Raw genomic sequence first — 14,878 nt, forward strand, 5'->3', positions numbered from 1 at the left:
ACTACAGTTCCCAGGGTTCCCTAGCACTGAGCCAGGGCAGTTAAAGCAGTCTCAAACTGGATTATTTCTGCAGTGTGTCTTGGACCCAACTCAGGCTGCATCTTCACTCCAGAGACAATCCAGTTTCATACCGTTTTAACTGCCATGGCCCAGTGCTATGAAATCCTGGGAACTGTAGTTTGTTCTCACAGCAGAGTTTGCTGAGAGAGAAGGTTAAATGTCTCACAAAACTAGAATTCCCAGGATTCCCTCGCACTGAGCCAGGGCAGTTAAAGGGGTGTCAAACTGGATTATTTCTGCAGTGCGGTTGCAGCCGAAGATGTTTCTATTTGGCACAAAGCTCTCTGGACCCCCTTTGTGTCAAAATAAACATCTTAAAAGTATTTGAAGGACTGAAAGATTCTTTGTTTGGTTTTAATGGTAATTTTGAGAGTTGAAATAAGTTCCAATTATTTTTATTCAATTAGGGCTATGTTTTATTGCCATATTAACATTATGGGGACTTTTGGGGGATTTTGACTGAATATTTGGTGAGAAATGGGGGGATTTGGTGAGTTTTGGGCCAAACGTTTGGGGAATTATCTTTGAGGCTTGTTGGCAACACTGAAGGCAGAGAAGACATTCAGCATGGTTTCCTTGCAGAAGATCTTCAGTCCTCTCCTGTCAAAATGGAGGTCCTGATGACCCCCAAAACTGTGTGTCTCTGAGATGGAGATGATGGAGAGACCCCTTCTTCCCTGGAGGCTCCCAAGGACCCCCCTCCTCTTCTCTGCCACCTTCTTCTGCTCCTTTCTGGGTAAGTCCTGGGTAAGTCTTGCAAAACCTCATGCAACTTTAAATGGGTCCAGAGAGAAATGGGTTCTGGTTTTGAAGGAGCTGAGCAAGAGAAGATCCAGAGGAACCTACAAGCAAAGGCCAGGTTGATCAAGGCAAGGATGAACTGCTGGACTTTGCTGCCTTGTCACTTTGCAACTGTTCAGACAAAAGGACTGTCATATCAACGCCAGAGAAGAAGCTCCAGAGGAGAGTGTCTGCCTTTCAAAAGTGATGGACAGACTACCTTTGGATGATAACATTATCATTTTTAACATCCTTTCGTAAGCCAATGACATTCAGAGGTAGAGCGCAGCAACTTATTCCTCCTGGTTTTTCTCATGTTGGACAATCGGAGGCAAAGACGAAGGAGCAACCTGATGGTTTTAAAGTCCTGCCATTTCTTTTTTTCTGGGTGAAGTTGCTTAAAAGCAAATGCTGCGGTTACTTAAGACTTTGCGAATGGATTTTTGGCTGCAATTGCATTTCGCTTGCAAATCTCTGGCTGCTTTGGGGTTAAAGCGTTGTACAGCAAGCCCTTGTTATCTGCTGGGATTTGGTCCCAGGGTCTCTGGGGCACATCAAGATGAATTGAAAAGTTCCAGATTTTTGTCCTTCCTTCATTTAAATTGTGAATTTTAAAGGATGAATGTTAAATGAAGATTGTTTTGATATGTGTACATCTTATTTGTCCTTTTAAACTGGTGTCTGTTAGCTGATGGGTTTTTAACTCTTCTTCCCCACCTCGATCCAATGGGAGAGGCAGGTAAGAAATAGCTATTATTGTTATTGATGTTACTATTCCAATTTCGTTGTCCCATCCACAGGCTTGCCATGAGTCGGGGCCAACTTCAGGGCAGTAAACAACAACAACAAAATTGGAATAATAATAAATAAAAACAACAGCAACTCTGCTTAGTTCCTGCAAATCCATGCTTGTTATCTCTCTGATAGTGATTTTATACTAGGTTTAAATAAACCAACTTGGGGAAGTAGTAGAAAAAGTTTCTGATCATACCAGGAGCATACAGAGATAATCGAAATGTGTTTGGATCTCCAAATTAAAATTAGAAAGGACAGGAACAAAACCAGGGATTTTGGGGTCCTTTAAACATCTGGCCTGTCATCCACGGATTCTGCAGGGCTTTTGGGTGCGAGAATCTCAAGCAGAAACTTCTATCCTTTGTACTTCTATTTGATGTTTCTTCCTTTTCTCTCTGCATCCGTTCTCACCATTTTTAAAGGTGCCGTAAATGATCCAGTGCAGACACCTCTCCTCCATCAGGTCAATGGGTTGCTGAGAAGAGCCGTCTCACTGTCTATCAATAACTTCTTGTCATCAGATAAAATTAAGAAAGTTGAATGGGACTTCCAGCCACCAACTGGAAAAGGAATATTCATTGCTGAAATCACAGATGGAAAATTACAGCATCTGGATCCCGGATTCTGGTTTGGGCTGAGGTTGGAACTGGAGAATGAGACCACGCTGAGAATCCGAAATTTGAAGAAGGAGGACAGCGGAATCTATAAGGCTCGGGTTAGGATTCCACCAGCAAAGATCGAAGAGCACTCTTTCCGTCTCACGATTTATGGTAACTAATTATTGCACCTTCTCATTCATTCATTATTGCACTCTCTTCGACAGTCTGGCTGTGAAGCTGGAGAAGAAAATAGACTGGTATCCTATTCCTTATAATAGGGTTTTTCCAACAGCCATTCATGGAGATTCATACCAGGATGAGAAAGACTCCCTTCTTTTCCTCAGTTTACTTCAATCTAGGTTGTGAGGTTATTATTTTTCTTTCCTGCTTGTTTATTCCAAAAGGTGCATATTTTTGTATGAGTCTCCCCCCCATACACACACACACACACACACACACACACAGACTTAACGGTTTTTACTGATCCATGGAAATCTACAGAAATGCACATTATTATTGCAAGTGTGGCTGCTCTTCTGCTTTGCATGGATTTGGATGGCTGCACATTTTGGGCACGTTAGATGCAATTAAATGCAAATTTGCACAGAAAAGTGAATACCATAGATGCAAATGTGCAAAAATCCACAGCAGTTTGCATAACATACTTATGTGTAGACTAGCCTTAAGATGCTTTTCATTTATCTTTTAAAATATATGCACATTTAAGATGTATCTATGCTGCAGAAATAATGCAGTTTGGCCCATATTTGAACTGCCATAGCTGTAGTTTAGTGAGGAGCCAGCACTCTTTGTCAGAGGAGGCTCACTTTCCAAAACTACAAATCCCAAGGTTCCGTGGGATGGAGCTACTGAGTGTAAAGTGGTGTCAAACTGCGTTACTTTGACAGTGTGGAAGACTGCTAGTTGGTACATTTCAGAATGGCTACTTGATATTGGGATACATCACACACCTTTTAAAAATGCAAGGATCTCTGATGGAAAACATCTGTTGTCCCCTTGCCAGCCTCAGGAGAGATGAAGGAGATATTTTCAAAGGGAAATATTAGACCAGGGAATTGATTTTCCACATTCTAAGAATGGATGACTGGAGTGTTTTCTCCATTTATAACAGATCTTGTTCCGGAGCCACAAATTCTTCTCCTCCAAGAAACCCCCAAGTCTTCATCCGAATGCAATGTGACCTTGCAGTGTTCAGTGTCCGAAAAAGGAGGACTTAATGTCTCCTGGAGAATTGGGGATGCCCTCAGACCCTTAGAAGGAGGTCCAGATTGGTACCAGTTCTCCTCCGAAGGATGGCACCTCCACTTGTCCAACCCAACAGAATCCAATGTTACCTGCCTGGTCACCAATCCGGCGGATCGGAAGAGCGCCTCTGTTGACTTGACCAACTTATGCCCCCATCCAGGTGAGCCATTCAATGTCCTTCATCCCCATTTTACGGGATCCTAGCGTTGGAAGAGACCCCTGAGAAGGGCCCTGTTCCAGTCCAACCCCATATTCCGCCATGTAGGAACTCTCCATCAAAGCATCCCTGAGAGATGGCCATCCAGCCTCTGTTTAAAGACCTCTAAAGAAGGAGACTTCATCGCTCTCCAAAGCAGCATCTTCCATCGTTGAACAGCTCTTACCATTGGGATGTTCTTCCTAATGTTTAGCTAGACCTCATTCCCTACCTATGCGGTGTGTGATCTAAATCGATGGATCGATTCGACAGCGGAGCATGGTTCGCACCTTGTTTGTGCCTATCTCCCTGTTAATAAAACAACCCGGTTAATAATAATAATAATAATAATAATAACCCGCTTGCGGTTCCCATTCACAAACAAATCGTTTCAAAAACGGACCTGCTCTGGCTAGCCGATGGGCAAATTTAAATCGATTCTGATCCGCATCCGGTTCACGCTTGCGCAAAATCAATTTGTCCAAAAAGACGCGGAAAACATCAGCGTCAAAAAGACATGGCTTTAAATGGTTCTGCCGCATGCCACCCCTCCGCCGAATCGTTTCAGCGATTCGATTTAAGTGGAAACCAGGCTCATTTGAACTGGTTCAAACCAAATTGTGATCCAGTTTAAAAGGTAGTGGGAATGAGGCCATAGAATCCCTTTTGCTGTCCCTTGCACGTCGTCCTTCTTTCCTGCCTTGAGGTGGGCTATACCAGTTGAAATACAAACCTCCATTAAAAATACACAAGCCAACGATTAAAACACAATATATAGTACTATGGCACTGCCCCCCCCTCAAAGAAAAACCTGGAAAAAGCTGATGTACTAATGACTCCAGCCCTGAACAAAGTGTTTACTTTTGGTTGCATTGCTTTTTGGGAACATAGCTGCAGATTGCATCAATCATCCTGACAAAGTTTGGCAAAGTTTACGTAATTCTTTTTTCCCCTGTTAGTTTTCTTGTTTTGGGAACAGCAGACTGTCTGTTTTGCATTTGCAAGGAATATAATTTGTTGAGAAACACGTGGCATAATTTGAGCTCCCTTCTCCCATCTTCTCCGCCTGTGCACATTTCCAAAAACAAAGGTTACGGAAACCTTTTGTTCTCTGCAAGGTCTCCCAGCACACAATGGATTTCCCTAACGCACCTCATTTTGGACTGCAGTGTTTTCATGGGTTGCCCATGGATGGGGTAGTTTGTCTTTTGAAAGTATTCTTTTCCAGAAACCCTCACTGGATGGCATAAATCCAGGGTTGGCCATATAGCAAATACAATAACATCCCAAACCCACAAAACAGCTTTATGTGGCCAACCAAAATGCACAAAATGCACGATGCAAACTTTCAAAGCTCCGCCAGCTTCTTCGCCAAGCAAAGAGGTTTAAAAGCATGCAGGAAATATATGGTGATGTTAGTCACAGGTTGTCAAGATATTGTTGCCGTTCTCGGTTAAGATGGTGAGAAGGGGTTATCCATGGAGGCAGAGGCTATTCTTTCTGGCCGTTTTTTCCATTTGCAACCCAAAAAGATCCTTCCTCTTTAAAGAGACATTGTCTTTCTTTGCAGATGGCAGAGATGGCAGAGAAAGACTCCCCTGGCTGGTCTTTCCCTTTGCAACTGTGATTGCGATTGTGTTTGCGTTGACAGCAGGCTTCTGGATTTGGAAGAAAAGGAGGAAACAGCCCAGCTGCAGTGAAGGTTAGGCAATTCCCGCAAGAGCGGAAGGAAGCCCTTTCCACTCCAAGCCAAAAGATCCCCTTCCTTAGAATAACAAGCCCTAAATGGCTTGGGCCCAGGATACCTGAAGGACCGCCTCTCCCCATACATTCCACCCCGCACCCTCAGAACATCTGGGCAGCAATTACTTAGGGTTCCCGGGGCGAGATTTGTCTCCACTACTAGGAGGACATTCTCCATCACCGCCCCGGCCCTTTGGAACACGCTGCCCATAGAGCTCCGCTCAGCCACCTCCCTGGCCCAATTTAGACGGGACTTAAAGACCTTCCTGTTTGGGATCGCATTCCCTGATTAAAGTCCTCTAGGCCTCCTCCCTCCACACTGGCAAGGGATTGGCTAATCCGGGGCTTTTCTGTCTTTGTTTTTATTGATTTATTGTATGGATTTTACTGCGTATGTATTGTTTTAATTTGTTGTAAACTGCCCTGATCTGATGGAAGGGCGGTATATAAATAAAAATTTTATTTTATTTATTATTTATCCTGCCCTTGTATATTCTAAAGTATATTCTATTCTGCCCTTGTATTTGTTTCCCATTTTAATTCCATTGGTTTGCTTTCCAGTATCATGGCCAGAGGCATGGCAATGGGGTTTGGAGTGGGAATGAGGGCATTGCCACCCCAAATAAGTGAATTTTCTAGCATTGCAGGGATTCAAAAGTTCGGTTTTAGGGTTTAGAAATGCATTTTAGGAATGCAAGAAAAGGGGGCAACGAAATGACCAAGTGCAAACACAGCAAATGGAAGACCTCTCAGTATTTAGGGTGATCGAAGTCATCCAGACCACAGAAATAAAGCAGTTTGATACCGATTTAACTATCATGATGGCTCAATGCTATGGAGTTCTGGGATTTGCAACTTTTGTGAGATATTTCAGCTGGGAATTGGGAAATATAGTATAGTGACCCATGACAAAGGGCTGGAAAAATGATTGCAAGCACAGCAAACGGAAGACTTCTTGGTATTTAGGACAATTGATGTCTCGGGGTGTATCCACACTGCAGAAATGAAGCAGTCTGATACCACTTTAACTGAGTGCAGTGGAGTTTCTGGGACTGGTAGTTTTGTGATTTTACTTAGCCTTCCCGGTCAGAGGCCCACAGCAAACTGCAAATCCCAGGATCCCGTCACATTGATTTATGGCAGTTAAAGCAGTGCCAGACTGCTTTATTTCTGCAGTGTGGATGCAGCCTGGAGGTTGAGGTACGGAAATCATGGGCTCAGTCAGGGTTAGGATTTAAAGAATTGACCAAATAGGACAGTTTGGGGGTGCGCAAGTCTCTTCCAGGTGATGCTCTGGGGCTTTGGTCCTTGTCCGGTTTATCCTTGGCTCTGTGAATCTTACAGAAATACTATAATTCCGGCCAGATTCTGCAGAGGACTCTGCCTTGGAAGCGAATAAGGCTCCTGATGTTCAGTACATGGAGGTCCAACGCGCAAGGAACAATGACCAGGTGAGATTGTTGCACAATGGTACACAAGATTTGGGCATCCATCCCCAGCATCTCTTAGCACTTTCTCCTAAGTGCTCAGATTTCCTTTTTGGGCACCAGACCCTCTAGCTCTCCTGGTTTGGTTGTGTCCTGGTTTCCTTGGCAAGATTACTTTGGAAACCATGGCCTTCCTCTCTGGCGAAGAGAAGGCAAATTGCCCAAGTCTTTCCATGGCCAGGTGGGGATTCGAACCCTGGTCTCCTGGGATGCTGCCACACGGCAGAATTAATGCAATTTGGAATGGGTCGAGCATCAGACTATGAATAAGAGATTAGGATTCGAACCCCATCTCAGCCATGGAAACCCATTGGGTAACCTTAACCAAGCCACACACTCTCAGCATCAGAATATGGCAAGGGCAAACCACCTCTGAGCAAATCTAGCCAAGAAAAACTCCTTAAGATCACCATAAGTCGGATGGCCATGGCAAGCCCCATCGGAAGAAACAACTTGAAGGCACACAACAACAACAGCAAGACACCACTTTAACTGCCATGGCTCCATGCTACAGAGAGCATGGAGGGTTCTGATGCCAAAATGACACTACAGTTCCCAGGATCCCAAAGCACTGAGCCATGGCAGCTAAAGCAGTGTCAGACTGCATTGATTCTACGGTGCGGATGCAGCTTTTCATTGCCATTAGCATTGCTGTCATCCTAAATTTATCAAATAAGTAACAAAGATCTGTTTTGGCACCAGAGGTTACCAAGGCTAGGTATCTCACCAAAATTACAAATCCCAGAATTGCATAGCATGGAGCCCAACACACAGAGACCGAAAACTATAAATCCTTAAAAGTACACCTCCTTAACAACCTCTTACAACTTTTTGCACCAGTCTTGGAGAAACTGACCTTCGGATGCAGCTGCTGAGATGCTGTGGGCGGTGACTTGAACTCGCCTCTTCCAAAATAGCGCCAAAATGGCTCCGGAAGGACTCCCTGCCCACTTGTGCACCTGGCACCGGTTTCCATTTTAATTTTAATGTTAATTACTTTTTTTAAATGGCTTTGTCAGCCAAAGCAACTGAACCATGAGAACACACAAATCCAATATTACTCCCATTTTATCTTATCATTTCTACCGTTGCTCAGAAGAAATGGATGCAATAAAAGCCAGGCAATGATAAGCAGCGATTACAAGGGAACGCTACAGCTGTCCAAAGCCATAAAGAAGCAAGATAAACCTTTTTATCACTATAAATGCTACTTCATCTGAATTATTGATTATTGCAAATAAAAGAGGATTAAAACAGCCCTTGGCTATACTCTCCCTGCAAGTGTTAGGAGATAGTCCATATTTTTCTCCTTTACCGGAAAGGGACCCCAACTCCATCGGCAATTTGTAAAGTTTGGGGCAGGCATCCAAGATCTAGAGCTCTCCGTTCAAGATGAGTATCTGCTTTCCAAAAACTTACCCAGGAATGTAAATAGGAACAACCTGTTCCCAAAAAGAAGTTGTGAATACAATTTGTCTTTGTGGACATTTTCAGGTCATGTCTGATTTATGTGATCCTAAGGCAAACCTAGTGTTCTCTTGGCAACATTTCTTCAGAGGCGGGTTTGGCACCATGGCTCTCCTCTGAGGCTGAGACTTGCCCAAGGTCTCCCAAAGGGTTTCCTTGGTTTTGGGGGTTTTTGGAGCATGAGAAGTGGGAGGTTTGGAAATATGAAGCTGCGTTTTGCCTGATCTTGTTCCTGGTGCTGAATGTCACAAGAGGTGACCTCTTCCTTGAGTCTTCCTGGAAAGGTGTGTTTGCAAAGGATATCAGCTTAATTCGCCTCCGTTGTGCAGCTGTCAAGCACCAGGACTTGTTCCAATCAGCCTTTAGGGATAAAGGGCGAGGTATAAATACCATAGTAAAATAATAATACTATGAAAAAAACAGGCTCCCATTATCCTGTTTTTCTGACATCTCCCTGCCCTTTTGGCTGTATTTCTCATTCGCCTTTGCCTTTGCAAGTCCTTTCTGGTTCTTGAGAAACACAAGAATGTGCGATGTGTATATTTTAACCAAACCCCAGGGCAATGTCAAAAGCAGAGCCTAGCAGCAACAAAGGAAGTTGCTATTACTTTTTGCTAAAGAGGAAGCACTAAGAGTTGCATTGGATGATATATTCCCAGCTGTTCAACCCATCCCAGGAATGGCTTGCTTGGCATGGAGAAAAGATGCCCCACCCCCTATCTATTCCCCCAGAAATAACATGCCAATGTGTCATCCCCCAAAAATCAAAGCCTTGCATGGAAAATGAATCAGGAACCCAAATATTTCCACCTGTTCTACAACAATCCTTTCCGCCCCATTTCTCCATCCACTTCAAACTCTTTTAGTCCAAAAAAGCAATATCCACAGAACCTTGCTAACTGATATTCATTCCAAAACTTACTCCCTTGCAATCTGCATTTATGTTACTGTTCATTGAACAAAAAATGCAGGTTGGAGTAAGTTTAGAAATGTCATATTGATTTGCAAGTTCTAGATGCAGAAAGGTGTTCTAGGTGCATTTGGCCAAATGGGGGGAAGGATCTCCAAACGTTCCAGAACAAGGGAAAGTGTGGGGTCTACAACTTCCAGAATCCTCAGCCGCCATTGAGCTACCTTTGCAAACAATGACATTTGGGATAGTTGGAAAGCCAGGTGGATCGCTATGCTCCAATGCTTACTTTAATATCTTTTTGAGACCAACCCATTTTGCCAAACCCTGCCATGTCCGTTGGAAGACTTTGAGCTGAGACTCATTCAGTTTCCGGTCTGAGAATTTGGTTTTACAACTCTTATACACAAAAATTGCTTGCAATTCAAATCTTTCCTTGAAGTCAAACAATGGGCAGCTTGTATTTGTGTCTGCACCTGCTGCAGCCAAAGATCAGGTTATTCATTTCACAAATGAAATATGGACATCTGCTTGCCTTGCTCTCACCAGTGCAACCCTTTCCAGGAATATCATTCATTTAAAAGCCTCGCAGCCTGGATCAGGACAAAAGAAAGGGATCTAGGGGTCTTAGTAAGTCAGAATCCGAATGTGAAACAACACTGCAGCTAAAAAGGCCAATGCGATCCTAGGCTGTATCAATCAAAGGCCCGTTACAAATGGGCAGGAAAGTACGTGCTCAGCACGTACTAGGGTTAGAAAGGGGCGTCTCTTCCAGACGCCCCTAACCCTAGTATGGACTGAGACCGTACGAAATGGCGGCAGCCGTTCCACACGGCCGCCGCCATTTTGACGTAGCAGACGCGCTGCGTCCACACGTCGCGCCACAGAAATGAAGCCGTGAGTGTGTGCTTCGGCACTTGCGGCATCTCTTCCGGGACGCAGGAAGGAGCGCGATTTTCGCGCTCCTTCTTTGCAGCGTCCGGGAACCGCGCCATTTGCTGCGGTTTCCGGATGCTGCAACCGGCGGTGGCAGCAGACCGCAGCTTTTCGGCGGTCTGTAACCCGCCAATGTATCTATATCAAGGGAAGTAGTAGTACCACTCCATTCTGCTTTGGTCAGGCCTCACCTGGAATATGGTCTCTAGTTTTGGATACCACAATTTAACAAACTGGAAACACGTCCAGAGAAGGTTGACCAAAATGGAAAAGGGTCTAGAAACCCCCAGTTTTATGGGTTTAGGGAGCTGGATAGGTGTGGTTTGGAGGAGAGAAGATGGAGAGGTGAGACGATGGATCCAACTTTAAACGCCTGAAAGGATGCCATGGAGGAAGAAGATGGAGAGACCTAGTTTTCCGCTGCTCCAGAGACTAATAGATCCAAATTGCAAGAAATTGATCCCACCTAAATTATTAGGAAGACCTTCTTGGCTGCAAGGGATGTTGAATAGTGGGATACGGACTCATCCAGAAGATGGAGGACTTGTCCTCTTTGGAGGCCTTTAAATGGAAAGGTTGGATGGACAACTCCTGGAGGCCTTTAAGTGGTGGGTTTTTAGCATCCATTTTTAGCTGGACTAGATTGCATTCAGGGTTGCAATAGAAACACCTAGGAAAACCTAAATTAAAACATGCAGAAAGTGCTTGTTAAAATGCAATGCAATGATCTATAGAGTTAAAACCCTTGGGAAAAAATGCACTGTATTTAATTGGTGGAATGATAAAAACCTACAGAAGAGCATGCTCTTAAAAGCCCTTCCAGATCATCAAAATGGAAGAGGGTTGTTTTTTCCAGCTTTTGTTAGAAATGCAATCATTGTTGTTGTTGCGTGCCTTAAAGTCATTTCTGGCTAATGTTTGACCCCAAGACAAACCTCTCCTGGGCTTTTCTTGCCAAGATAATCTTCTCCAAACCATAAATCAAACTCTTTAGCAAAACACGCAATGCAAACACAGATGCGCACATGTTGTTTTGTTTTTTGGGTGAAGGCATCGTTCCAAAAATGTTTCCTCTTAAACAGAGGTTGGATGGTCATCTCTGGAAACACTTTTGCTGTATATTCCTATATAGCTAAAGGGGGTCAGATTAGATGACCCTTGGGGTCCTTCCAACCCTATGATGCCAAGTAAGGAGGGCAAAGAAAGGATATCTTTTCATATTTCATTGCATTATGTATTGCATTAAGTACTGAACTCCATTCTGTAACCCGCCTCAATCCATAGGGAGAGGATATTATTGTTGTTGTTGTTGTTGTTAATATCTTTTAGGGGTCTTAAAGCACCACAAAGAAAACTGCAGCTTATTTTCTCTGGACCTACTGCTAAGAAACAAGCAACCCTTGTCTAATCCCTGTTTAACCAAGGAAAGCAAACATTTGCTTTTGCATAAAGCCAATGATTTGGAAAAAAGAGCCTTGTTCAAATACAGCATTCAAATGCAAGATATATGCTGTCTAACAAATGATGCAAAAAGGGAAATTGGGAGCTTTCTGGGATCAATTTGGGATGTGTCCACACTGCAGAATTAATGCACTTTGGCACCGGTTTAACCTCCATGGCTCCGTTCTTGTCAGATCCTGGGACTTGTAGTTTGCTGGTGCAAAAAGGGGAAATACGATCGTTTTGGGGAGCAATTTGGGGCGTATCCACATTGCAGAATTAATGCGGTTTGATGCCACTTTAATTGTCTGGTCCCTCACCAAACTACAAATCCCAGGATAGAGTCACAGCAATTAAAGTGGTGTCGAACTATTTTAATGAAAGTGGTGTTGAACTGCTTTAAATTCTGCAGTGTGGATATACCCCAGGTTGATAAATCCTAATTGGGGGGATACTGGGACCTGCAATCCGAAGGGATGCTTTTGCAGGCTCTTGGCACAATCTGCCTGGATGCATGTCTTTGTTTTGTGTTGTTTTTCTTCCTCTTTAAATTGGAAATTCCCAAATCTTTGACCGTGGCTTGGATCACCAGGGCCACTTTGGCCAAGAGACTGGCCGTTGGCCAGCAAAGTCCGGCTGACGTCCAGCAAAAACTCCCTGAAGCAGATGAGGAAGGCAGGATTTGGATTGCAAAGGGGTTTAAAGGGAAAGATGCCTGAATACTCCAATAGAGATAGCATGAGTCCTGGGTTCAAATTCCCGTTCAGCTCTGGAAAGCCCCTGTACAAGTCACACTCATCCTCAGAGGAAGGCAAAACCCCCTTCAATACATCCAGCCAAAAAGCCCCTGGGTTTTTACTTAGGTTTTACCCCAAGCAGGAAAACCCAGAGAACAGCGGGTTTGGGATTTGTAAATTTTATTTTTTATATATATATATATATATATATATATATATATATATATATATATCCATCCATCCTGCTCTTTTCCCAGGACTGGGACTTCACAGCAATTAAAAAACAAAGAAACAAACAAAAAGTTTGCCTTCCTTGAAGAGGACCAGCCCTCCCTTCAGCCACCATCTTGAAGGGGAGAGAGGCAGGCGAGCTCCACCAGGCCTGCCTGGAAGAAGCAGAGCCCTCCCTCCGGTCCATCTGTCTTGGTCCAGGCCTCAGAGGGAGAGAAGAATGCTGGACCTGATCCCCTTCCCCCTCACCATTCCCTTCTCCTTTTGTGTCGTGTCTTTTAGATTGTAAGCCTGCGGGCAGGGAACTGTCTGGTTAAAAATAATAATAAATGTAAGCCGCCCTGATAGCCATTAGGGCTGAAGGGCGGGATATAAATACCTAAATAAATAAAAATAATAATAATAATAAAATAAATAAAAGTACAATTAAAACATTTTAAAAATAAATAGATAAATGACATGCATTAAACAGAATGATTAAACTAGTCCAACATTCCTGCCTGTTCTTATAGTGATTCCTTAAATGCCTGTTTGAACAGGTAGGTCTTCACCTGCCGTCGGAAAGCCATCAAGGAGGGAGCTGTTCTTATCTCCCTGGGCAGGGAGTTCCTGAGTCTAGGGGCAGCCGCTGAGAAGGCCCTCTCTCGTGTCACCACCAAACGTGTTTGTGAAGGTGTTGGGATGGAGAGAAGGGCTTCTCCAGAGGATCTCAGAGTCCAGGCAGGTTCATACCAGGAGAAACAGTCTGCCAAATAATGTGGACCTGAGCCATGTAGGTGTGCGTCTTGTTTCTCCTTTTAAACCGATGTGTGTTTTAACTGATCTTTCTTCATTAACTGTTGTTGTCGCCTGCTTTGATCCATGGGGAGAGGTGGGTAAGAAAATACTACTACTACTACTATTATTGGAAAGGGTTGCCATATGGTGGAGTTACATGGAATAGTGGTTTGAGCATTGGACGAAGGGGCTGTAAAGATAGGCGCATCATGCTCCTTTTTGCGCCATAGAAGGGATGTCATAAGTGGCGCAGCGTGGCGTTATGATGCCCCTTGTGCGCAGCACTGTTTGGGCAGCGCACACAAGGGACACCATCGTGACATGTGCCATCTGGATGCTCGCATGCCATAATGGTGCCTCATGGAGAAAGAAGGGCTTGGAGCATGTGAATACTCAGCCCTATCACAGCTTGAAATGCCAGTCTTTCGAGCCCCTATGACTCTAGAGACCAGGGTTCAAATCTCTGCTCATCCATTAAACCCAGTGGCTGACCCTGAGCAAGTCGCTCTCTCTCAGCCTCAAAGGAAGGCAATGGCAAAGGGTCTCTGAAAACCCTTTCCAAGAAATCCCAGTTACAGGTTCGCCTTTGGGATCCCCATAGACTGGAAACAATAGGAGCAACAACCTCCCATTGCAAGGGATGGCATTTGGCATCTCAAGATCTCCATGTTGATGTTTCTTCTTTCTCTTTCCAGGAGCTTGGCAGGCTCTCCAAGGGCAGTCCAGTGGCTGGATCTCCGACCATCTATGCTGTGGTCCATGGTCCAGCCTCCCTCTCACCTTCCTGACCCGGTCGTCTGATGGATGGACACTGGATGCTTTGGGACACTCGTTTTGTTGTTTTGTCGTTTTGTGAGACACTTAGCCTTCTCTAATGGAGACCTCCAGTGCCACTGGGTTTATTTCTGCAATGCAGACGCACCCAGAGTTTCCTTAATGTGACTTTCTTCTTATGTGCCTTCAAGTCCATCCCATCTTATGGTGACTTGAAGGGGTTTTCTTAGCAAGGTTTGTTCAGAGGAGGTTTGCTAATGCCATCCTTGGAGGCTGAGAGAGTGTGACTTGTCCAAGTTCAACCAGTGGGTTTTGTGGGCAAGACGGGAATCGAACCCAGGACTCCAGAGTCATATTCCAGTGTCCATGGATGGATGGGTGGGTGGGTGGATGGGTGGATGGGATGGATGGATGGATGGATGGATTGGATTGGATTGGATGGATTGGATGGATGGAGGAAGGGAGGGAGAGGTCATAGAGAGCCAAAGGCACTTCCAGATTTATTTCAGCCTCATGTGAACCAGGAACATCAACTCAGAAAATTGCAAGTGGTTTTTTACGAAAGTTGTCATGGAAATCCACACCTGAGCTAGATATATGTATATATCTTCCCCTCCTGACCCAAAGTTCAGGTCTGAAATGACAACAATGCATTGAAATGCTTCCCTTTTTAAGTTCCT

At 44.3% G+C, this 14,878-nt stretch overlaps 1 protein-coding gene across 2 annotated transcripts; it reads left to right on the forward strand.

The window, feature by feature from the left end:
• Positions 1-625: 625 nt before the first annotated feature.
• Positions 626-14,575, forward strand: LOC149301746 (SLAM family member 6-like). Of its 2 annotated transcripts, none has more exons than XM_089483418.1 (6): positions 626-796; positions 2,058-2,405; positions 3,367-3,660; positions 5,267-5,398; positions 6,805-6,890; positions 14,120-14,575. In XM_089483418.1, exons 1-6 carry the CDS (start codon positions 709-711, stop codon positions 14,210-14,212), a joined length of 1,041 nt encoding a protein of 346 aa, XP_089339544.1. In that variant the 5' UTR covers positions 626-708; the 3' UTR covers positions 14,213-14,575. The 2 variants fall into 2 exon arrangements, with proteins under 2 accessions (XP_089339544.1, XP_089339545.1); XM_089483419.1 differs by having other exon boundaries at positions 12,674-14,210.
• Positions 14,576-14,878: the final 303 nt, after the last annotated feature.

Source organism: Sceloporus occidentalis, unplaced genomic scaffold (genome assembly GCF_023333645.1).
Source record: "Sceloporus occidentalis isolate IW3139 unplaced genomic scaffold, rSceOcc1.0.p SCAF_20, whole genome shotgun sequence".
NCBI lineage: Eukaryota > Metazoa > Chordata > Lepidosauria > Squamata > Phrynosomatidae > Sceloporus > Sceloporus occidentalis.